This window comes from Nipponia nippon, unplaced genomic scaffold (assembly GCF_047370975.1).
Source record: "Nipponia nippon isolate SJK-2023a ecotype South Korea unplaced genomic scaffold, ASM4737097v1 scaffold_1, whole genome shotgun sequence".
In the NCBI taxonomy this organism is placed as follows: domain Eukaryota; kingdom Metazoa; phylum Chordata; class Aves; order Pelecaniformes; family Threskiornithidae; genus Nipponia; species Nipponia nippon.
The window spans coordinates 91,880,794-91,904,685 of NW_028262290.1; the positions used below are offsets into that span (position 1 = coordinate 91,880,794).

Sequence of the window (23,892 nt, forward strand, 5' to 3'; positions counted from 1 at the left end):
GGTGATCACGTTCCACCTCCTCAAAAAAGTGAAGTCTCATAAACAGACCCTGACCCAACCAGCAGCTGCACCAGGATGAATCCCTGTGTCCATGGGGAACTTCTCAACTTTGCTGAATCTGCATATATGCTTGAGGTTCAAAATTAGCTTTGGTTAAGCTGAGGTTATTTATGTTTACATCATTTATTCATTTTTCAGTAAAAGCCTGCTGAAAAAAACACATAAAGAATAAGACACATAGGAAATTTTAGAGGAACTTGAGCCTGTTGATCTATTGTTCTGTAGTATATTACATATGAATGCAAACTTTTAATAAGGACTTACAGTCTGGACAACATGCTGAACAGATCTGGAGCTAGTTATCAAAGATAATATCTGCAGTCTTCTGTTTCAAAAGTAAAAGTCTTACTTCAGATTGCAAAGAAAGGGAACTGAAATGTTTTTCTATGCATCATAAATGTATTTTTAATAAGTTCAGATATCTACTTTTGTCAAAAAAATACTGGAATATCATAAGTAAACTCCAAACCCCGATTTTAAATGTATGAATATTTTGATACAGTTTTAAAGGAAAAAAAAAAAAAAAAAAGAAATCAAATTATAAAAATCAAATTCCTGTACTTATAGGTTTCTATACAGTTCAAGACCAAAGCAGTAAAGTGACAGGGGAAAAAAAAAAAACTGGTGAGCAGTCAATCAGTTTCTCTGTATGTGGCCTTACTCTTTACTGAGAAAACAGTATCTCAGACTTGCCAGCTGTGAAGTTTTTAGTTCATCTTTACCATGGAGCACGTTGCATTTTTTTCCTCTTTTAGACAGCGCCATGAACAGATGATGGATGAACTGTAGAGTCATTGTGTTGGAAATACCTATTTCATTTTAAAAGCTCAGCGTCTCCTTGACAAGGCAGTCATCCCCTCTTGTAACAATAGAAGAAACATCATGGAGTCATAGTTAAGCTTCAGTGAAAGACTTCATTCAAGGTTTTGATGAATAGCAAAGGGAAATGTGAGAAAAATAGCGTGACAGCTAAAAACTTTTTGTGTACCCCCTCTTTCACTGTCTTGAACTGTAAATTTTCCTATGTATTTTAGGTTAGGTAAGAATTCCCAATGCAGGCACCATAATTTTCAGCTGAGAGAGATTTCAAGGATGAACTTTCAGATTTTAAAGAGACAAAGAATTAATCTGCACTAAAGTTTGTAATATGTAAGATGTGCATTTTAGAGCAACTGTTGCATCTCATCTGTTCTTAAAATAGCTTCAGTTTTGCCATTTCTAGTGGATCTGAAGAAAGTAATAAATGTTTTTAACAGACTTCTGAGATGCAGTGTATATTTGCTCTACTGTGTGCTGGAATGTCTTTACAGACAATTTTATGAGCATACTAGTTTTTCAGATACTGAGTATCATACAAATACATTAATTGAAAGGGTTTTGCATTTAGAATTTTGTGGGAAGTTATAATTTCAAAAGTGTTAGTGGTTATTAAATGTTGATGAGAACTAAAGTCTTGGGGTAGTGTTGGGGATATACAAGACTCCAAGGATCAGATTGCTATATAATTTTGGCATGATATCTAATTAGATCTCATACCTGCATATGATGTTTATAAGTTCCCATGATAAGATGTTGCACAGTGTTGCTGTCTGCTGGCAGAGAGTGAATATTATCAGTTCAGTAAAGTGAATCAAGTATCTATGTGTTCTCTCACCCGAGGAAGAAAATGCATTGTTTATTTCCTCATTCCGCAGGATGAAAATTCCCTGTAAATATGTTATTAGGCTGATACATTGCTATACTTTACAGGTATAATATCTGTTTTCTCCATAAATTTGGCAAGCTTATAGCATGAAAAAAGGTGTCTGCATCTGCATTTCTGTACACTGAAAATGTAAACAGATACCAATTAATTTGAATTGGATATATATTAGATAAGTCTATTTACCTGAAACTGAAGTTTATCTGTATAGCCAGTAGAGCTCAGAAACTTAAAATGGTTTAATTCTCACTTTTTAAAATAAAACACTTCCTAGCATTATCCACTAAATTTTTTATGAAGAGTTCAGACTTTTACAAGAGAATATGGAGAGTATAAAACTTCAGTGCTCTCTAATGATATCTTTTAGCACTACAAGCAGGAAAAAAAAGGTGTAGTTTTTGTATGCAGGTAAGATTGTCAAATGATGTTGCAGGTGTAAGGATAGCACAGTTTATCTGAATTTTCTGAGTAACAGCCTTTGCAGAATGAGGTTTAATTGCATTTTTTTTGTTGCGTTTATTAATCCCATGATTGTATTAACTTAGAGCTACTGACAAGTTTGATTTATGTATATATGTGGCTTTTTTTGACTTGTATTTGTCTTAATGGCTTTTCTTTATCTCCGGTTTTTTCCTTTATCATACTGACATGAGACATGACTTCTTTTTACTCATGCTGTTAACTAGGAAAAAATGAGAACGCTTAACAGTTTGAGCTTAAGGGGTTCACTAATGTAAACTATCAATCTTCTGTTTTTCATAATCAGAAATATACCTCTTTCCCTTTTCTTTTCCTCCCACCCAACAGAGGAGCAAAAGAGACAGTTCTCGAGGGTGTGGTTATCATGAGATAATTACAACCCTGAGGGATTTGAGACGCTTGGGTGCATTTCATACCTTATAGCTGTCCAAGGATAAGATTTTCACATGAAGGCTCCACCCCACCGTATTTTATTTTTTATTGCATAAATCAGTCTGTGTGCTTAGGGATCATTTATCATTTCCCTAATATTCACCAGAGCACAAACAGTACTGTTCTAGTTCCATTCAGCCTCCTTATTTCGCTCTGCTTCTCCTGCTCAAAAAAAAAAAAAAAAAAAGTTGGCAAGATGCTAAAATTATATAATGGCAGTTCTGTATTTAATGCAGAAATCGTACATTATCCTAAAAACCCTTCACCCTTGAGTACTCTTTGTACTTCTGAGAACATGATATATGGCTGAATAGTGCACTTAGCAACCATGACTTCATTTAAATCTTTCAGTTTCTGAGAAAGGGATTACTGCCTAGAAACTAACCGGTATTAAAAATACATATTTTCAGATGCAACTGCAGTTAACATCAGCTTAAAAGTGTGTGTGGAGGGAGCACTCTTGCAACATGAGAGGTGTTAAAATCTATAGGAGTGGAAAGTGAAACACTTGCTGAGGTTTTGTTTTCATGCCAAAACTTTTTAATTTTTTACCAATTATAGAATTCTTCATCAGCATTGACTATTTACATTTCCTAGCCTTCCCAGCACAGATTCTTTAGTATATAATAGTGATGCAGGATCAAAAATTGACTTATGTTTCCAAGATCCCATATGACACTTTTGCAATTTCCTCTGCTTCTCTGGCTAACAGGCAGCACCAGTATGCTTCTCCCCATGTTCTTGCGGTTCCTTGACAGAACTTCTTGTATCCCAGGTGAGGATGCTTAGGGCCCCAAAGCAGCTTGGGGTCAGCACTCTGGAAATTAACTAAAACTCCTACTGCAGCTGCGAGACATAGCATTTTTAGCTTATGTCAGTGTTGTGTGCAATCACGGATCTTAACTTGTGGTATTTTTTCATCCAGCCATACTTCACAGCTATTCAGCATGTCTCCCTCATGGACAATCACCACTCATAATGACCTGTGCAGCAGGACTCTCTCGGTGGCGTGTAGAAGTTCTAAAGATTCCCCGTTTTCATATGTGCGTTTGCAAGCAAGTTAGTATTATGACCTTCTTTGGCTTAATACAGTGTGATAAAACTTGTAGGCTGAACTTGTTTTGTTTTGTTTTTCCTGCGTGATTGACAAGTTCTGGAAACACAATTTCCTTCGTTTCAATTAAATTCTTGTGAATACTGCTTGCTTGGAAGGTCATGGAGACTGAGTACGCTGTGTTACAGAGGCTTGCAGGCATGTAGAGTAAATGTGTTTGGAAGGGAAGACAGGTTGAAAAAATCCTGAGATAGATTTACATGTTTCCGTCCACGTTTATCTCTCTGTGAGATAAATGCACCCTATTGGCATGTGCTTATGATCCTGCCATTTCTTGACTGAGATATCCATGAGTCATTCAGAAAAGAAAAAGCATGATTGAAAAGTGCTAATTGAAATAAAATATTTGCATACAATAGACTTGGCGTCTGCCTGAGCTCTACATTTTTTTAAAACTAAAATGCAGCCATACACAATTTTCCAGACTTCACCTTATTTGTGAAATTTGATGTTCCCACTGATCGTGTCCAATGATTTGTTCACTACATTTTGGCAACTTGGTCCTGTCTTCTACATTGCTTTTCCAACATGCCTCATCCTGAGGCTGCAAAATTCACTTTGAAAGCTGAGGGAGCTTTTTATATGCCAGTCAAGTCTTACTCAAAGCTTAGGGGGGGCTTACTGGCACATTGAATGCCACACTAGCATAGATGAAGAGGAACGCTGTCTTGTAGGTGTCAGTATGGTCTTTTGTCACTTCTAGCACTACACGAGACAAGAATTTCCATGCTGTCTTAGGGCACAGTCAGGTGGACTAAAGTATGATAGCATTTGTTCGTGGGGGCGTGAGGGGAAACTCCCAAACTTGTTGGTTTTATGTGATTAGTTGACTACCACATCCATATTTCCTGTATGGTTTATCTTAATGTTCAAGTGAAAAGCAGCTACTATTTCTAGTCCTTTTCTCTGTGTCAGAACCCAAGAGATAGGTGAAAAATGGGGCTGAGGTTACTGTTGTGGGTTACAGTACACAAATCAATTGCAATGTTCTGCTTTGATTTGTGATCACCATGCCTCATGAGTGCCAAAGCTGCCTTTTAAAATTGATGCCTATACATTATTTTCTAAGAATTGTAGTGGAGAGACTTTAGTAGTCAATAATAAATATAAGAATAAAGTAAAGGCAAAGGGGATGCCAAGAGAAAAATCTAACAACAGACTGATTCATTTTTTGAGAGTATCATCCTGCTTGTCCAGAAAAGGAGAAAAATAATAAAAAAGTTTAACCAGAGGGTCTCATCCCTTTAAGCTTGCTGCCCCTTGGCCTTTTCCCCTTTAACCCCACATACCTGTTGAGACACGGGGTTTTTTTCTGATTCATCCCACAGGTTTCTTTCTAGCTAGCCACCCACATCCTTCTGAGGCAGATGAGTTGATTAAGTAGAGCATTTTATGAGGGAGATCACCTTTGAGTTCAGAGTGCTCACTGCCACATAGAAAACATCACTGTTCTCCTTGAAAGGGTGCAACTGGAGAAGATGTAAGGCTCAGGGTTTCTTAAGTACTATAACCACATTAAAATCTGAGTGCTAGTGGTGGTGGTAATAGTGTATTCCACTCCTGTAGCTTCCTACACAGGATGAAGAATTATCACAGTCCACTTTGAGGTATGTAATTATTGCTATCCTCATCTTGCCTGAAATAGAAAGTTAAAAGTTACGTGTTACTACAGTGAGTTTACAGAAAGCTGTTTCTACAGGTTTATTACATCATTCCCAACAAAGCCATTATCAGCTACTGTATTTGTGGATGCTATTAATACTCTGATTTTGAAATTAATCATATGTAGTGCCTGTACACGCACTATAGGTAAGGGTATTAGTGCTTATCTACTATGGTTCACCCACTTTAGCATTTCAAGGTGGGGTGGCTCTTTTCAGCTTGTTGGTTGTAATTTTAATAAATTTAAAGGATTCAGTGATTTTCTTTCAGGGCAAATACAAACCTCAAGCTATTGTATTTATTTAAAGAATGTTTTTAAATGTCAGCTATTCTCAAGAGCAAGTAAAAGGAAAAGAATGCTGCTAGTTTTGTGGAGGAAAAAAAAAGAATTGATTTTGGAATTGTCCTTTTTTAAGATTTTGGAGTGAAATTTCACAGATGACGACCTTATGCATTGGAAGAAAAGGCAATTATTTGCCCTGTTCAAAAAAGAAAACTAAAGAAAAGCCCTGGCGACTGATCTCTTCACGTGCTGTTGCATGTTTATTCATTTTCCCAGTCATTCCTGCTGGCGTACTGGAGCAGGAACTGGGAAGGTGGTGACTGTGGGAGCCTGTCTTTTGTCAGTACATACATATCCATCCGAACTTGTCCCATGCAATTAGCCATCCCAATTTAATTCTTAATGCACATGCAGTAAAAATGACTAAAAGCCTCAGAAATTAGTTACATAGAAGTCTGAGGTATGCTGACAATATTCTAGCTAAAGAGGAGTTGATGTAGTTTTCTGTTGCTTTATGGCAAACCAGAAAGTAGAACTAGGTCTGTGGAAGTGTAACATTGTACTAATCACTTTTAGTACCCATGGCGAATGAGAGGAGAAATTGGACTTACAGAAGAGTGAGTGGACCAGGAATAGTTCTGAAGTGATGGCATTTGTTTAGAAGATGTGTTTTTACAGTTCTCTTCTCTAGGGTGGTATCTTTGTGAAGAATATGACTTTAGTATTTTAAGAATAAACTGAGTGCATGAATGGGGGCAAACGTTGTTTGCCTGCTGAGATGGAGTACTTTGCATCTGCTTTGCCACAGTGATACAGGTGTTGGACAGGTACTTCAGCACAGAGGATGTTCCCTAGATAGTTGTGCAGGACAAGAAGTCATGATTTTTTCTGTGTGTGTGTAAATAAGCACATGCTTATTTATTTTTCTGTGTGTGTGTAAATAAGCGCGTGCTTATTTATTTCCTCAAATCTTCATGTTCTCATTTGTCTCCCTGAAGACCTACCTGTTTTGAAAGCTCAGCCACAACCAAAGCACCACAATGTAACAAGCTGCAATGTGTGGTCAGAGCTGAGGTACCTGTCCACTCTTTGGCTGTGATGAATGAAGTGATTTGATGTTAAAGTAGCTGACAGTAGAAGAGATCTAAGATAAATTGCTTTATCTTGCATTTCCTGTGGTTTAAGTGTGCTTCCAATTACCTTACCTCAGCTCCACAGAGAAATAGTAACTTGTTTTCTTGCAGTGACTTGGCTGTGTCTGCACCCTTAGCTTTCAAATTGAATGGCTGAGTCAGGCATATTTATGGGCAGTCCATCTAATTGCGTTTATGGTCCCATTAATAAGTAATACAGGCACATTCATCTAATTAATTTTTTTCTTGCAATGTCCCTGTGAAGTAGGGAAGCTCTTTCAACCCCGTTAGCTGTAAGGAAGCAGATAGCAATTCTTGTTGTTGGGAGGAGGAGAAAATGCTTTTAATTTTAGGAAACGAAAAATTACAGAGATTTCCATAGAGTAAGAGGTAAAAGCTTTTGTTAAACATTATAGAAATTGGTTTTTTATTAAATATGTGTCATACGTCTACAGATGCTTCATTCAGAGTGTGTGCAGCTTGGTCAGAATGACTTATAGGACTTAACCAGCAGTCAGTGTTTTTTCTCTCATCTTTTTATCACGACAGCTGTGCTACATCAATTACTAGGTGAATATAGCACAGAAAGCCAAACCCAAAATAATGGAGAGTTGGTCAGACAATTGTTGGTAGATAATGTGTGGGGAGGGGAGAAAAAGCAACAACAAAAAAATTTTTGTTAAAAACAAGTTTTAAATTTGTACTTACTTGAATTTGAAAAATTTAAGAAATGATTCTACAAAGGTTCTGCATTTGTTCAATACTTTTTATTTCCAGATTAAATACCCTTAAGGTAAAAAGACTCTAGTCTGTATGCAAATCTGTCAAAAATCCATATATGAAATATTATTTTAAGTTTATTTCCTCATGGAGGGAGGAGTATTTTTGGTAATTCGGCAGTTGTTTGAACTGTTTCTAAGCTTTCTAAAACAATGGCATTTGGCATGAGGAATTGCAGTCTGGGAAGTAATCTTCTTAAGTGATAAATAACAAATACTGAAAAGATATAATTTTTCTTTAGTTGAAAAAGCAAGACTTCTGGCAGGGCCCATAAACCTAGGGAGATTTTACCTTATGCATCAGTAGGAGATATAAGAGAAACAGACAAGGTAGTCATTTGCAAAGCATTGGGGTAACTCTAGCTTCTAGGCAACACAGGAGTTGCATCGACACTTGGGAGGGTCCATTGTGTTAAGTCATGTTTTCCAGTCTTGTTGGCTAGGAAGGCAAAGAGAGGAGAGATTGTTGTCAACAAAGCTGTGCCATAGTAGATTATTGCTTTAATTCAATATCTATCTTGCCATCCATTAAAAGTCTATCAAAATCATAAAGCAGATGTTAAACAGCAAAGGTTTGTTGCTTTTGTGGGGTTTGTTTCTTTTTACTTTCTTTTAGTTTGTGATGATGTTTTTATCACTTCTACACAGAGCATCTTTCCTATGTGTTCTGAATGCATCAAGGAAGCAAGGATGAAAGTTTTTTAAAAAAATCAGAAGTAAAAAAAACCCAACATATTCATACTATAACCTAGTTTTCATGTTAGAATTTTAAATAACCTGTATGTTTTAAATTAATTTCTTTATATGTGAAAGTGAGTGAAAATGGTGCTATTTCTTTCAAAGTGCCTGCATTCCCTGCATGCATTTTATTCATAGCTCTCTATTCCCCTGGTACATATAAAGCGAAATGAATTGGCTATCTTTTTACATCTCCCTTTGAATGTTCTGTAGTGACTCTGCAAGTTGCTCCTTTTTGTCTTTCTACTAAAGAGCATTTAAAGCTTCTGGCACAGCTGGACTTCAGTATGTAAGAAAGCTTTTAGGGTATTACAGTGTCACTAGCCATTGAAGCTACAAAATTGGAAACATCAAAACCCATCCTGACTTTGCTGCATGTGCCTTGTGCTTTAAAACTTGAGTAAACTTGTGTATTGTTGAAACTATCCCTAAAAAAAATTATTCTGAAAAGGGATAAAGAATCAATGCTTCTTTTTAAAAAGCTTCTTTTCTAGTCTCTGTAATTTGAAACTAAAGACTTTGAACAGTGGGTTGGAGATTGTTCTGCAAGATAAATCCCTTGCATCACATAACCCTGACAACTCCCCTGTTCCATCAAATTAATAACAAATGGATGAGAAGATAAGCAAAACTAATGGGGAGGTTACATTTTTGTGACAAAGGTTTATGGCCATACTGAATGTCATGTTCTGTGATATCCCTCCTCCTTCGCCTCCTCCGCTTTGGTATTTTTTTATTATCAGATCTGAGCATTCCTCTATCTAAAGCTCTTCTGTGGAGGAGATATGATGAATAGCAAGTTGGACTATGTGCCTCCAAAAAGTTGCTGTGAACAGCTCTCCACTCCCCCAGTAGAAATCACTGATTTTCTACAAGACCAGGCCTCGCTCTTGCACGCTGTACATCCACCGTCTACTCATTGGATGGTGCTATGTGTCTGAACATTGAAACACACTGCTGTAATCCCATCTCCCTGTCTTCTTAAAATTGTGCAATAATTTAGTTTGGGAGCAATCTCTGAATGTCATCTGGACCAGCTCTTTCCGTAAGGCAGGGCCAGCTTACAGCAGGTGGCTCAGGGCTGTGTCTGACTGAGTTCTGAGTATCTCCAAGGCTGGAGATGCCACAGCCTCTCTGCACAACTTGTTTCAGTGTTAGACTACCCATGTTGTGAACTTTTTTTTCCTAGTATCTAATTGCAATTTTTTATGTTTCAACTTGTGTCTATTGCCTTTTGACCTGTCTCTGGGCAACTCTCTTTTAATCCAGTCTGTTAAATTCTCTTAATCCACTAAATTAGCTAATCAATAAGCAGAAGAACAAACAATTTACAAATTACCTCTATTTGGAGATCTCTTCCAAAACACTCCTTTCAATCAATAGTCAACAGCCAAGACAAGTGTACAGGATGTAGGACACTGTTTTATTAAAATGGAGAATGGATATTCAATTTAAGGATTGTGGGATCAACGTTTTGAGAATAATAGGCAACTGATGGTTCTTCTATACCTCTGAACTGGTCAGGCATATACTAGTGGGCTGCTTTAGAGGCAAAGGTGAACATGATGACCTCGTGAGCTGGATTTACAACCTCACCTGCAGTTTGCTGGGGAGGAGTCACTTTTTAAAGAAACTGAATAATGAATCCAACTATCAACCCATACTAGTCTGATAAATATAAAACTTTAACTACTCGGAGTATTTCCCCATGCTTATTCTTTGCTTTGGGTTGATTTTTTTTCTCTTTTTCCCCCAACAAAAAGCAAGTAGTAGTTTTTACTTGTAAGAGGGGAAAAAGGAAACCTGTTTTAATAATGCCAAGCTATTTCTCTTTAAAGTTTATTTCAGAGAGTTTACATCAATAACTTGAAATTAATCAGGAGGAGAGTTATAAGAAAAACTTACCCAAGTCAAACCATGAGAAGTTGCCATATGAACATACACTGTGGAGTATGTTAGGGGGCCTCTTGCCCCTAATTGTTGAGTATTTCAGCTGCACAAAGAAAGTTGCTGCCCATTAGGGAAGATTCTGCTGCAGGGTAGTTCAACTGAAAGATAGTTGGGGACTTCAGGCAGTCTAGCAGCACTCTTTTTGTATCTCATATGGGCAACAACAGTATAACTTAGCTGTTCATGAACTTTTTAGTGCTCATGGAGCTGAAAGGTAGTAGCCACTTTTGGATTCTGCAGTGCCTGACCCTTGGGGGCTAGTCAAAGGCGATGCATGGTTTTGCTGCTATTGTTATCCCAAATAACTTTTTCAGACCTAGAAGTACACTTTTGTTGTGAGGCTTCTGCTTCATCCCAGCCCCTTTTTCCTGACATACATTTCCCAGATCTCAATATACTGGAGAAATGAATGGTGGGGAGCCATGAATTAACTCTGTTTCACCCTTCATTTGTACTCCTTTTGAGGGTGCAAAGGTGTGTGCGGGTGTATGTGTTTGGAGCAATGAACAGGTTTACATTCAAGCTCCTCTCTCTTGTGTGTAATGAAAACCACTTTGGGGTTACTTGTATAAGACTGAGTTGGTCCCTGAAGCAGTCTGTTGTGGTTTATGGTAGGTTATAGAGCATGAAGATCATAAAGGATCATTTAAGATCCCTATACAGCAAATAGCTTATTTTTGCACTTTGGTTTGGGTCTTCACACTTAGAGGTGAAGGTGAAATACTGGCCCACTGATGAAAAAAACAATCTTCTAACCACTTCAAGAAGTCTCTCCAGTCACTCAGCCTGCAGTCCATAGTATGAGAGAGCTGCAGTGGAACTCAACCACTGGGACCTCAACATAAGCACTGGCAGAGAAGCACATCTTTTATCAGCTGCACTGCTTATTCCTTTGCACCACAAGAAACTTGAAAATCCAAGTTATCCAAACTCTCTTGCTGCAGCAATATTGTGGATGACTTGGGTTAACAGGAATTTTAGGAAAAAATGTTGACTTCTGCTTCCACTTATAAAACTTTTTCCTAGCTAATTCTCTGCTTATAATCGTGTTGTCAAATTACTCTAATTTTATACAGATCACTTTATTTTTTCTATTTTATTAGTGAGAGAACAGGGAAAGAAATAGGAAAGAAGATAAATCTACAAAAGGCATATTCCTTTTATCCAGAATTTCAGTCATTTTTTCAATCAATTTCTATTTGGCTAAGAAGTTGAATAGGGCTTTAAGATATCAAGAGTGTTGCTTAATAATAAGCAGTTCAGAGCTATTGAATTGATTATTTTTCTGTATAAAAAAAAAATATATATATATACAGTTGTTTGGGGGAATTTGATATCTTTCAACTCCTTCTTTTACTGGGTGAGAGGGCAACGAGTTAAGCACTCATTATGAGTTAAGGGACTGGGGGGAAGAGGAAATGTCATACTATCCTAGAAGGTTACCTGACATTTTTTTTAGATATATAGGTTCTTCCCCATCCCTTTGACACTGCCCAGCTCCCCCCCAATTCTTTGGATTTCCTAAAATCCCTAGGATTTTTTTTTTTTTTCCAGTGTGTTTAGGATTTTATAGGAATGCTTAGCCCATTGTCTGTGTTAGATTTAGCAACTGGAATGTTATGCTTTACATGCCTGTTCCTAGGGGTTGAGCAGTTTGTTTACTGAGATGATATAAGTGATCCCAGTGGCTTTTATTGGCAGTGGAAGGCACACTGAATATTCAAAGCAACCAGAATTGATTTTAAAAAATACAAAAAAGTAACCGCTGTGAATCTTGTGAGACTTGAAATATTTCTGAGCAGTTTTTCCACTTTGTGATTTGCTTCTCAGGTGTAAACCTTTCTCAATGCTTAGAGACCTGATACATATCTTCTACTCTGATAAATCTAAAGAATCTACTGTAAGTTTTTTCAAGAGAGCAAAGATTATTTTAACGTTATAGTTAGGTTAGCCACCTTTGCTTTTACAGTGAAAGAATAATAATTAACATTTATATTATCCTATTTCCTCCTGGGGCTTCACACAAGCTTTCCTCTTATATCACCAGCCTTCCAGAAATCCCATCTTCTGAAACAGAGAAGGCTGTAAGAAGGAGATGAAATTTCAAATTGTTATTCATATTCCTTAGGTAGAGCATTGAAGCATATTCTGCTAGCACGTGCTATTTTTGGTTGAAAGCTGATAGTTAATATAATGGCAGCCCATTTGTTGGATGGTTCCAAATGACTAAACAGAGATGAAGTATCTCACAAAGCCAAACCTGTGTGTGTGCTAAATCGATACTTATTTTCAGAATATCACCACTGTTGACAATGCATGGGTCAGAAGCAAGTCTTATTAAGTCTGCAGGCTTGTATATAGTACTTATACACATGATAGGAATGTGTTCTTGTGGAGGCTAAGACCCATATGTTTTCATTTAGATAGTTTTCAGTAAGCTTTTAAATCTCATTAAAGACCTTGCTAAGCTTGGTTTTGAATGATCAGTTGGGAAACATCATATTTAAAACATTGCTCTATTAAATTCAGTTCTCTTGGAGAGATTGAATCTGACGATTATAAAGAAAGAAAGAAATGGGGTGGGAAAACGAGTTCAAAAGGTAGAAACCAGTTCACAAAACTCATTGTAATTCTTGGAGCCACGTGAAAGAAGAGACGTAATGTGGTTCAGTGTATTTGTATTGTGTCCTGTGATTCCAGGAATGTCATAACTAATGAAACTATGCTTTTCTCAAAAGAATTTTATCATCCTATGGGTAAGACTTGCTGTGGAAATTTTTACTTGCCCAAGAATGTACTTGAAATGTACTATATTAAGGATGAATCCAGCAGTGAAGATAGTGTACAGAAGTCCCATGTATGTAAGGAGTCAGATTCCTTTTTAGTATTCTTTAAGGCAAATTAAATAGACACATCTTAAACATATACATTCACAGTATCTCCAGAGATCAATGATGACAACTGCAAAAGCACGGTCTCTGCATTGTACATGGGAAGGGAGTGCCAAGGTCACTCAGACTAACATGTTCCAAGTAGGCAATTTGTGTTTTGTTGGTATGTCGTGCTTTCCCTTTGTCACCAAGTCTGTCCAACGAGGGCAAAGAAATATTGGATCTGTGCCTTCAATACTCTTTGAGAAAATTTTCAGGTTCAAAATTTGTCAGGCAAAGGATCTTCTTTTCCCTACTCCAGTCATTACAAAAACTCCTAGTGTTTTTTTCAAAAAAAGTTGTTAGTTGCATGGCTTACTTTATGCAGTTGACAGTAACTGATAGTTTTGGATTTTTGAGGTTAGAATGGAGCATCTATCTTGGGTAGCTAAATTAAAAAACTATTGTGTGTATATTTTCCCCAAAACATGATCAAGAGTATCTCCGTTAGGTTTTCTGCTCTGACTCACCACTGTCTTTGTTGGTGTTCAGGGAGAAGAGCTTCCTAATTCAGGCACTTAAGATAGTTGTTGTAAATTAGGCTGTTCGAAAACTCTCATCTGTAGGTATTACAGCTATTTTTTTCCACTGAATAAATGTTTAATCTTTCAGAAAGTGTGGCTTGTTTTTAGCCTTCATACACATGCCTAATATGGTAATGGATAACTCAGCACCTTTTCGTCCTCTGCCCTGCTTCATTTGTAACTACTTAATCAATCCAGTATTTTATAAAACTCTTACATTGTTAACTTTGAATTAGAATCAAATTAAAATTTAGTGTGCATTTATCTGTATTTGCTATGCTACTGCCCCTACACTGTACATAGTGTCTTAACAGTCCAGCATTTTTGGTGTTGGAGGTTTTAGTGGATAAAAGCATTTTCTGTTTTCATGAATGCCATACTAGTCTAACCTGCATTCCAAAATGATAGGAGTTTAGAGGTCTGAGTCCTGTCCCTGGTGAACAATAGTCCACATTACAAAACCACCAAACAGGCACAAAGCTGGTGGTTTCTGCTTGGGGACACTCAGACCCAGCCAGTGTGGAGGCACAATTACTTCACACCCCAGGGAGTGATTTTTCTAGGTGAAGATTGAGGTCATTCATAAGGCAATAGGGAAAAGCATCTCTTGTGAAACTGGTCTCTTCATCAGCCAGGGAGAACAGTTCCCAGTGCTGCTGCTACAGGCTCATTGCTCACTCTGGTTAAGAGGTTTTATAATCTGGGATCTCTGATTTAAGACCACCTCAGTTACATGTGCCATGTACTTTGTAGTAGAATATGTAAGCAAAGATTTGCATTTTGGGGTGATGTTTTTAGCAGGTTATTTGTTGGAAACAATACCTTAATATAGGTAAATTCCTGGTTCTACTACAATTAGTAAGTGTTTTGCCTTTAGTTAGAAACCTGGGATGTTACTGTGAATATGTGAAGGTGCTAGCCATATGGTAAATATACTAATTTTTGTTCATTAGTGCACTATTGACTGTATTACCTATTCATTAAGATGTTTTCCCAAGAGTTACTCTGACAGCGAAGCTGAGAGACCTTAAGTGGCTGCCATCTTTGTGCCAAATGGATTAAAACAAAAAGGGCTCAGCACTTCTCAGTAGATCAGTGCTCAATTTCAGCTGGGTCATACCAGGTTAACAAGCCAAAGTATCAGGTTTCTTTTTTTTTTTCTTTTGGTTAAAAAAAATTTAAAAGTAAAGTTGGTTTTTGTTCATACCATTAGCTATTTCAGATCAAAACTGTGTGAGAACATTTTTATTTTGGAGCACAGTAACACAATTTAGATTTCATACCTGTATTAAATTAATCATAAGTGCAAATTCAAATTAATCTAATTATTTTTATTTCATCTGTTGTGTAAATAAGCCTTAAACCCCTAGTGATTACTGAATAGGGAAAGTGGCTTAATAGGAGATGAATGAATACAGGGCTGTCAGTCTGAATCTGCAGAGACCCTGAAAAAATACCTGGTAAGTGACAGATTTTCCCACTGTGATAGCTCAGCTTGTCCAGCTATGGTCATTTACCCTCTACACCATTAATAGTTACCCACCGCTGAACACTAATGAAGGGGGGAATCACAGATTTGTATTATTTGACTTTGGTAGTGTCTCACTAACCTCTAGCCTAGGTCATATAAAGGGACTGTAACATTGCCATCACCCTAGAGCATGTTCCTGAAAGTCAATCATCAGCCAGAGGGGACATCAGTAGAGTAATTCGTCCTTGGGTCAGGGCGACAGAGGAGATTGCTCTAAATGTGCATTCCACTTTCCTTTTTTACAACATTGGCAGTATAAACAGGGAACATTTTTTCAAAAACTGGCATACAGAAGCAAAATCCCTGGGTTGGAGAGAGGATGTAGAAGGAAGCAGGAATGTGCCACTTGGATGGGCAGCAGTGAGAGAAAATTCTTCAGAGTCTAGGAGCTCTACCAGCAGGTCCAAACAACCAGCATGTACCCACCAAACAAGCAGAGTGAGCTCCTTTCCGAGCGTTTATTTCTCCTGCCTGTAGATTGGGGTGGTCACAACACATCTCTTACCTTCAGCTTACTTTTTCCAGTTTTTAGTTTTCTTCTGTAACTGCAAGGAATAGAATTAATGTATTTTTGAAACACTCTGAAAGCTTAGACTCAAGCACTGTCTTGTGGCCTATGCCATAATCAAGCTCATCATAAAGATAACTGAGAACTACTGGAGTGGGGAGAGAAAGAGGTGTCTTGGCTCAGCAGTGTGCATGAGTTTACTATCATACCTCAAAAGATATGTCAACTGGACATGTCAGGTTTCTTTAGGATACCTCCACCCTTTGCTCTCCCAATTCATTATCCCCGTAACATCTGTGCAAAAGCCACAGCTCTGGTACGCCTTAGTCAGGTGGGGTTGGAAGTCTCATTTAATAGCAGATATTTCTAGTCTTCTCTCCATTTTTATGTGTGTTTAAATTGCAAAACTTTGGACCTTGTTTAAAGTTTGTGGTTTTTTTAAATGCGGGTTTATGCTGTCATGCTTCCTGTCTAACTTTTTTTTTTTTAATATATTTTGGACAATTTTAACCAAATTCAAGTATGTCAAAGATATTAAGCCCAAGTGAATATTGTGAAAATTGGCAGCTGTGGAGATGAGAGAGAGACTGATAATGCTCCCACTGTGGGGAGGCTTACCCCTTACTTCACATGGGAAAATAATCCTGAGAGAGAGATCAGGGAACACCAGCCTTTTGGTTTTGCTATTTGTGGAACTACTTGTTTATTCTTAGACATCCTTTGAGGGTACTTTTGTAAACTGAGCATCTACCCTGTACAAAAGTGTCTAGATGGTCTGTGACAAGTGACGTATTACTTTGGTTGTACATGATCACGGCATGTTCTTGTTCCCCTAGTAAAAGTGGTGGGTTTTTATTTCTTTCTCCCCCCAAGATTTCTTTCGACCTAGCAGAATATACTGCTGACGTTGATGGGGTTGGCACTTTACGGCTCCTAGATGCTATTAAGACCTGTGGCCTTATCAACTCTGTGAAGTTCTACCAAGCCTCCACCAGTGAACTTTTTGGAAAAGTGCAAGAAATCCCACAAAAGGAGACCACCCCTTTTTACCCAAGATCGCCTTACGGTGAGGATCACTGATGGTGTGTGTGTAGTGTCTGTCTGTCTGTTCTCCCCGCTCATGTCTCAGGGCTGAAGTCATTTGGGTGTGAGATTAGAATGATGATAGACCTAAAGTGACTAGACATGTTGAGAGGCATACCTTTATGAATATGAATATGAATACCTTTACTATATAAGAAGTACTTGCTGCCATTGCCTGAGGGTTGGAAATTAGCATCTCACTTCACAAAACTGTGTTCATTCAGCTCAGAGGTAGAGAGCTATCGGGGCGGGGGGGGGGGGGTTGGGGGCGGGGAGTGAAGGGTGGCTCTTCCTTCACAAAGGGTTGTGAGATACTGCTGAAGTGATAAGGTTTCATATTTTTTGTTGCCTAAATGAAGAACTCCCAAGAGCTCACTTCTTCCTTCATGAACATGCAAGAAATTTGAAACACTTATTAAAGCAATGTGCATGGAGGACTTTGGTGATAAAGTTTCAAATCAATTTGAGTGTTAAGGCACCAGATTTTCGCTTTTATTCCTCCAAAGTAATTTTTTTCTTTTTTATTAGCAGAGGTCACCACAGTGGTGTATTTCACACGCTCTGGCTATGTTAATTACATTGTAAAAGAAAAAGTGCTACGCTTGAGTGTGCATAAGAAAACAAGTGACAAAGTGCCCTAATATTTCCTGGCCAGTTCAGAGGCTGCACAGAAAAGGAGTATTTTCCCATTCAGCTGCTGTTTATTGGGCCGGATATATTTTCCATATGAAATGTGACACATACAGGGAATGAATCAAGTTCTAATGCACTCTGCTGTTGAAATGTGGACTTCGCCCTGCATGTGAGATGTGTATGTGTGTCTGTCTGAGCTGCGTACAAGCAGAGCAGATAAATGTAACGCTTTAAAATTATCTTGTAGGGGCAGCAAAACTGTATGCCTACTGGATTGTGGTGAACTTCAGAGAGGCCTACAATCTCTTTGCTGTGAACGGCATCCTCTTCAATCACGAAAGCCCCAGGAGAGGTTAGAAAATCCATGTGAAACTGTTCCCGCTTTGCGTACATCTGACCGGAAAAATGAAACAATGCATCCACAGGTTTCATTTAAACTTGCCAAAATTCTGTAGGGAGGGTGTCATGACTTGTAGCTTGCTCACAGTGTTTAATGCAGCCCTCCTGGTAGTCTCAGAGCCTGCAGAACAGCAGCTTTCCCTTTCAAGCATCATATTCCATTTTGTAACCCTCTGACGCTGGGAGGCTTGTGTATCTGATTTTGTGGATCGGTGCTTTCGAGAGACTGCAATAATGTCGTAACATGCCTGAGTTTTCTTTCCCTCTTGATAATAAGTTGAGGCTAAAATGTTAAAATGACACACGAAAAGACAGGTTTTCTGAACATTTAGGTGGGCAACTGCATAACAGATGCAATTTCAGGTGTGACTTGTACTCAAGATTTTTATTTGCATGTAAATGTCAAATTAAGAGGCAGAAATAATAGACCCTCTAAATTCATAAGACTAATGAGCACAGCCTGGTATATTTTGAAAAATTAGTGGATTATGGCCCATACCTTCTGATGAGATGGCTTTTAACACATGGCTTTGAAATGCCTTTCTGCTTAATCCTTAATAGCAGTGCAGCTTAAATTCCACTTAATCATCCCTTTTCCTCTTGCAGTATTTTATGAACAATTAATACTGGTATTTAGTTTGAGTAAGAGTCCACGGCTAATTAAAAGTCTCTTTATACAATGACAGTTTTCCTCTGCCCCTAAAGTACTGTGACTGTAGAAAGCACTCTAAAATTAAACTTTAAATCAACACAGAAAACTGGATTGTCAGTGCTGAAGCCTTTTATTGTGGTCTGTTTCTAAATGAAAAATAAATTCAAGTTTTACAGAAATGCAATTATATAAATTATAGCCTGGCACAAAATATAATAATTTTAATCATACTTACAAATATAAAATAGAACATAATTGCAACTCTGCTTTAAAAAAAAAAAAAAAAAAAAAAAAGAGGAGAAAAAAGGAGTTGGCGTCAATAGGATTTAAATATTGATTTCTGTCTTTGGGAGTCACAGATGTGAAACCTCATAGTATACCGGGTAGGCAGCATTTACAGTAAGTGGTCCATCAAATACTTGGTGGTAGAAATTGGTGCATCACTTCACTGGAGCAGATGACAGTACAAGTTCAAAATTAAGAGAGAATCAAATTCACTAGATTGTTTCACGTAGAATCCCTAATACTTTACTTTCTTTTAAACAGTTAGCTGTGATATATTCTTGGTGCGCCATAATTTGACGTCCAAATTGCTCTGAGTTATCTTTATGCAATTAAAACATTCTGACCAACACAAAGAATGAGAGAATATGCAATGACAAATATTAGCTTGGCATGATTTCTAGTAACACTAAGGAGCTACAAGACGAGACGGAAATTACAGGAACACATTTACCATTTGTGCTGCTTCTCTATACGCTTGTGCCATTTTGAAGGAGGAAAACTTCAGTGCCCGTTGCTATTTTGATCCCTCTGACATTTGTTCCAGCTTTGACACTGCTGCAACGGAGCTTCCAATCCAAAGTCTCTTTTCAACACCTTTAAGGTCCCCCTGTGCTTTGAAGTCTCAGGCTGTACTTTTGGTTGTGTGTATATGCTGAGTACAGTTTTAAGCCCCTTGTGTCATGAACAGGAATCTTGTCTTAGAAACGGTGTCAGTTGTCTCCGTTCGCCTTAGAGGGAGTACGTGCCATGAAAGCAACTGTAACCACAGCCCAGTGCCATTTGCTTAGTGTTTCTATGGGAGAAAGTGTGAAAATTTATACAGAGAAGAAAATGGAAGAAAAGTAGTTTTGAGGTTTTTTCTTAATAGCCATTCATCACTTTCCTAATGTTTCTGAAGACTGCAAAGGTGCTTTGGGAGGAAAAGAGGATTTAACAGGGATTTCTAATTCCTATACAGAGGAATTGTCTATTGATGGTGATACTGAGTGCGTCTTGTCCACACAAAACACAATGCCCAGGAATCAGTGGAGAGCAGAAAGTTGTGGCAGTGCCGCTTGCTGAGGTGCAGAGTTGGTCTGTCCTGGCAGACAATGCATATTTTTTCCCCATACCTGAAGTGTTAATCATACTTCTGAAAATTTCTGTAAGTTTCCTACAGTGAATGTATTTATGGGGAAAGACTGTGAAGAGATAAATCCTAGTATTTTTTGTAGGCAGGGATCCATGAGGTATGTTACACTGTAAGGCAATGGTAAGGATGAACAGAATGCGTTTTTGGTACCTGGCAGCCTGTGTTGTGATCAAATACAGAAGTATTTGTATTTTAAGTACCAGTACTCATAGTAAAGGATGATGAATTGCAGTTGTCTGCCAAGTGGCTGTTAGCAGCTGGTCACTGAGGCTGAACTGAACGGACAATTGTAAAGAGTTTGCTTCATGATTTCTCTTTATATGGTGTTCAGATGTTATACTGCTGGGGCAGTGATACACAAGCCTAGTGAAAATGAGAACTGTCTAATCTCAAGAGCTGCTTTCCTGAGAAAGGAATTTAGGAATATACACCTCTTATTTCAGATTATCAATTCTCCTCAGCCTTCCCAGTTTTAACTCGGAAAAATAGTTAATTTCATGTAGCCTGTATAATAATAGGAAAGTCTACACAGAGTTCATAAGGGTAAAGAGTGCTTAAGTCTAATATGAGAGGTTTCCTATTTCTTGAAATTACCAAGGCTTGAGAGAAGTGCCAGCTTTGAGAAGCTCATTTGATTTTCTACTTTTATGTTGCTCTATAACAGAAAGACCATAACAGGAGTAGTTCTTCATATATGACACCATACTGGAAATATGAACACTTAAGTTTGCTGTGTGGACTTGCTTTTAAGTCCAATGTTTCATGTTATGACAGCCACAGTGACTACAAAAAACACCAGTGATAAATTCCAGGTTGGTTGAACCCACTGTCTGAGCCTTACATCTTAATTTGGGAACAGTACAGCACTAGGTTAATGGTTGGACTTGACGATCTTAAAGGTCTTTTCCAACTTAAACGATTCTATGATCCTATGATTATTAAATTGCACAAGAGATACATGTGTATGTAACAACAGAGAATATTATCTAAAATCTCATATGGAGCAAAATGAGTGGCTATGTTAGACTAATCTTAATAAAATATACATCTACTTTGAGCCTTTCTGTAGTACTTTCCTTTCTAATTTTTTCTTTATATTATACATACTGCCTTTCATTTCTTAGTCACTTTTATAGTTTTATAAGATGAAATAGTTACTTTTTAGCTCACATAAATCAACACAGCTGCACTGAAGTGAAGAGGGTCATGTTGATTTATGCCAGCTGAGGGTCTGGCATAGTACTTCCAGTAATGGTCTGCTAATGTAAGATAAGCATAATTTGCTTGCTTTGGGGAAAAGACCTGTATTAGCAGTACACCTTGCTAAAGCTGATTTCTTCAGTTACTTTCATCAGTTTTATCCAGGTATAGCTCAAGTGTTTCCTGATTTATGGCAATGCCAAAGGAGAATGGGAACTTCTATTTCTGAACTTATTTATTGTCTAAATATGACACTAGCTGAAAAGCAAAATGCTTTCTACAGTGGTAGTAAGCTACAAGGTGGCCTCTGTTTCCAAAAATAAACAAACAAAAGAAAACCTAAAAAACTTTCCCAGAATGCTGCTGGGTTTTGGTTTTTGGTTTGGTTTGTTTTTTTTTTTTCAAGATAACATTATGGGATACGAAATGGGGAAGGTGGTGGCCACCAAGCTGCTGGTGGTGGCTGAACATGGCTCCCAGTATTACCAGTGTGGAAATGTCTGCCCTATAGCAATATTGGAAAGGTATTTCTGTTCAGTAAGATGACAGTTTTGACAGTGGAGGAGTGAGGCAAATAGCAAGTCTAGTTTTCAGGAAAGCCAGGGCTTGATCCAAGCCTATTTTACACCATTGGAAATATTCCTATTCTTTTGTTGGGCTCTGGATCTCACTAATAATTCTTTTCTGAGTGAGAAAGCAAACTACTTGTTGACAGTGTCATTTGTTTCTTCCCAGACAAGCCTTTACTTTTTTGCTCCTCAGTTCTGTGTAAGAAGTTTTCGCAGGTTTACAAGATGTACCTTTGGATGTCTGAGATAACTTTCTGATTTGGTTAACCACTTCATTGCTTGCCTCATCTGATCTTTATCTGCCAAGATGTACAAACATGTACAGCATGTTTCCTGACACAATGAAACAGAAGTTTTGTTTGGTTTTTGTTAGTTTTTGGGTTTTTTTTTTCCCTAAGTGATAAATACTTTGCCTCCACACATGACATCATTGTGTAGATTATTCAGTAGGGAATTTTTGGTTGTCTGATACCAAGCCTGGTAAAGCAGTTGTCATCAGACCATTGCTGTATAGCCAGAGGGAAAGGATACAACTGCTCATTTCTGTGATCTCTTTCAGCCGGGGAGGAAATGGCTAGGTGTTAGATTGCAGGCTGATTGTTGTCAGAGTACATGTAGTAAGATTAAAATGAAAAGAAATCATGACTTAAAGAGAATGGGGAGTGTTCTTTGCTTTTATTGTGCATCTGGATCAAAGGTTTGCCAGGAGGAAGGGGGTAAGAGGTTTGCCTACTTACTGTAAATATGTTTGGGTATCTTTTGAATTTATGGTTTTTGTTGTTACCTTTTCTTTTAACGGGCTTTCAGTCTCCCTTTTGCCTCTATTTCATAGAGAAGCCAGAAGCAGATGGTGACATCTGCTACCGACTTTCACAAGAAATCCCTACAATCCCTACTGTAACAGCTGCTCTTCTGCATCTCCTATAAAGAGATGTAGCCAACATCTGCCAGATTTCCCTTTCTCATTTCTTTGGTTGAGGAGACTAATTGCTAGTCTCCTTACACACTTTCTGTGCAAGAAGAGCTTGGTCAACCTAGTACCATTGGAAATACTAAGGGCTTTTGCTGGTGCTCCCTCTGTAAGTTTAGGCCTGTGAAAGACATAAGTGTGTGAAATTTTCAGTGCAGAGCTATGTCTCTTTCATATAATATGAAATTTCCCAACCCACAAGTATATCTGAATAGCAAAAGTCAGCAGAGTATTGCTTGTGTCTTGCTGACTCCTTACTGGATGAGAAGAATGCAGGCTGGCTAGTATCATCAGGGATCTTCTGCCTAGTATATTGAAAACTTGATGGCAGGGTACCATGGCCAATGTAAAAGGAGTTACTCAGTTGTGTGCTATAGAGCAGCCAAGATCATTTCATGCTTTTTAGTTTGCATGTTTCAACAGAGAAAGCATGCAGTGTCCTGAAGACATGCATTCTTACTGCCTTTTTCTCCCTGCTGTGAGACTGATCCGCTAAGTGATCTTTGCAGGTGTGTTCTTATCTACACATGCAGTCAAACATCAGTGGGGATAAATATGGGCATTAGGGTCTACTTGTACAGATGGATTTGCAGTAATATTGACTGTAATAATAGAGAATTGCCAGGTAATACCTCTCTGCTATTTTACCTAAGTACACGTGTTTTCCCCTTGAAAAAGACCTGATGTTACAAAATAAGTGAATTCAGTTAATTATGCTGATGTTGAACCTGATACTGCCCAATTAGTACTGATCAGAGCACATCAAAATATATGAAGATTTTTGTCTGTTTTTTGTGCTGCTAATAAGTCATCTTAAACTTCTATTGTCACTTTCCTAGTGCTAGCCAATACTGATATATGAAGGCAGTGCAATCAGACTAAAATATGAGTGGGCTTCCCTCTGTGAGCTTGTGTTTTAAAAGCAGTACCAGACTTCTGAAATAAGCACTGAAGGCTGAGAATGTTTCTGCGTGTCCTTAGCTTTGGGCATCCAAGTAGTTCAAGTCAGTACCATGGAACTTGTCCCGTATGGGAGCAAAATAAACATGCACATGAACTGAATCAGGGTATAAAAAGATGTTTTTCTCAAGTGAGTCACTGATGAAGGAAGAGGCTATGTTAACAGTCTAACTACTAAAATCT

The 23,892-nt window shown here is 37.9% G+C and overlaps 1 protein-coding gene across 2 annotated transcripts in view; it reads left to right on the forward strand.

Annotated features, from left to right (window-relative positions):
- GMDS (GDP-mannose 4,6-dehydratase) overlaps window positions 1-23,892 on the forward strand; it is a 431,344-nt gene that overhangs the window by 154,441 nt on the left and 253,011 nt on the right. For both annotated transcript variants that reach the window (XM_087762225.1, XM_087762234.1), the window contains exons 5-6: window positions 16,700-16,892; window positions 17,790-17,894. In XM_087762225.1, the coding sequence (XP_087618351.1) occupies window positions 16,700-16,892; window positions 17,790-17,894 (298 nt within the window). The remainder of the gene's footprint in view (window positions 1-16,699; window positions 16,893-17,789; window positions 17,895-23,892) is intronic.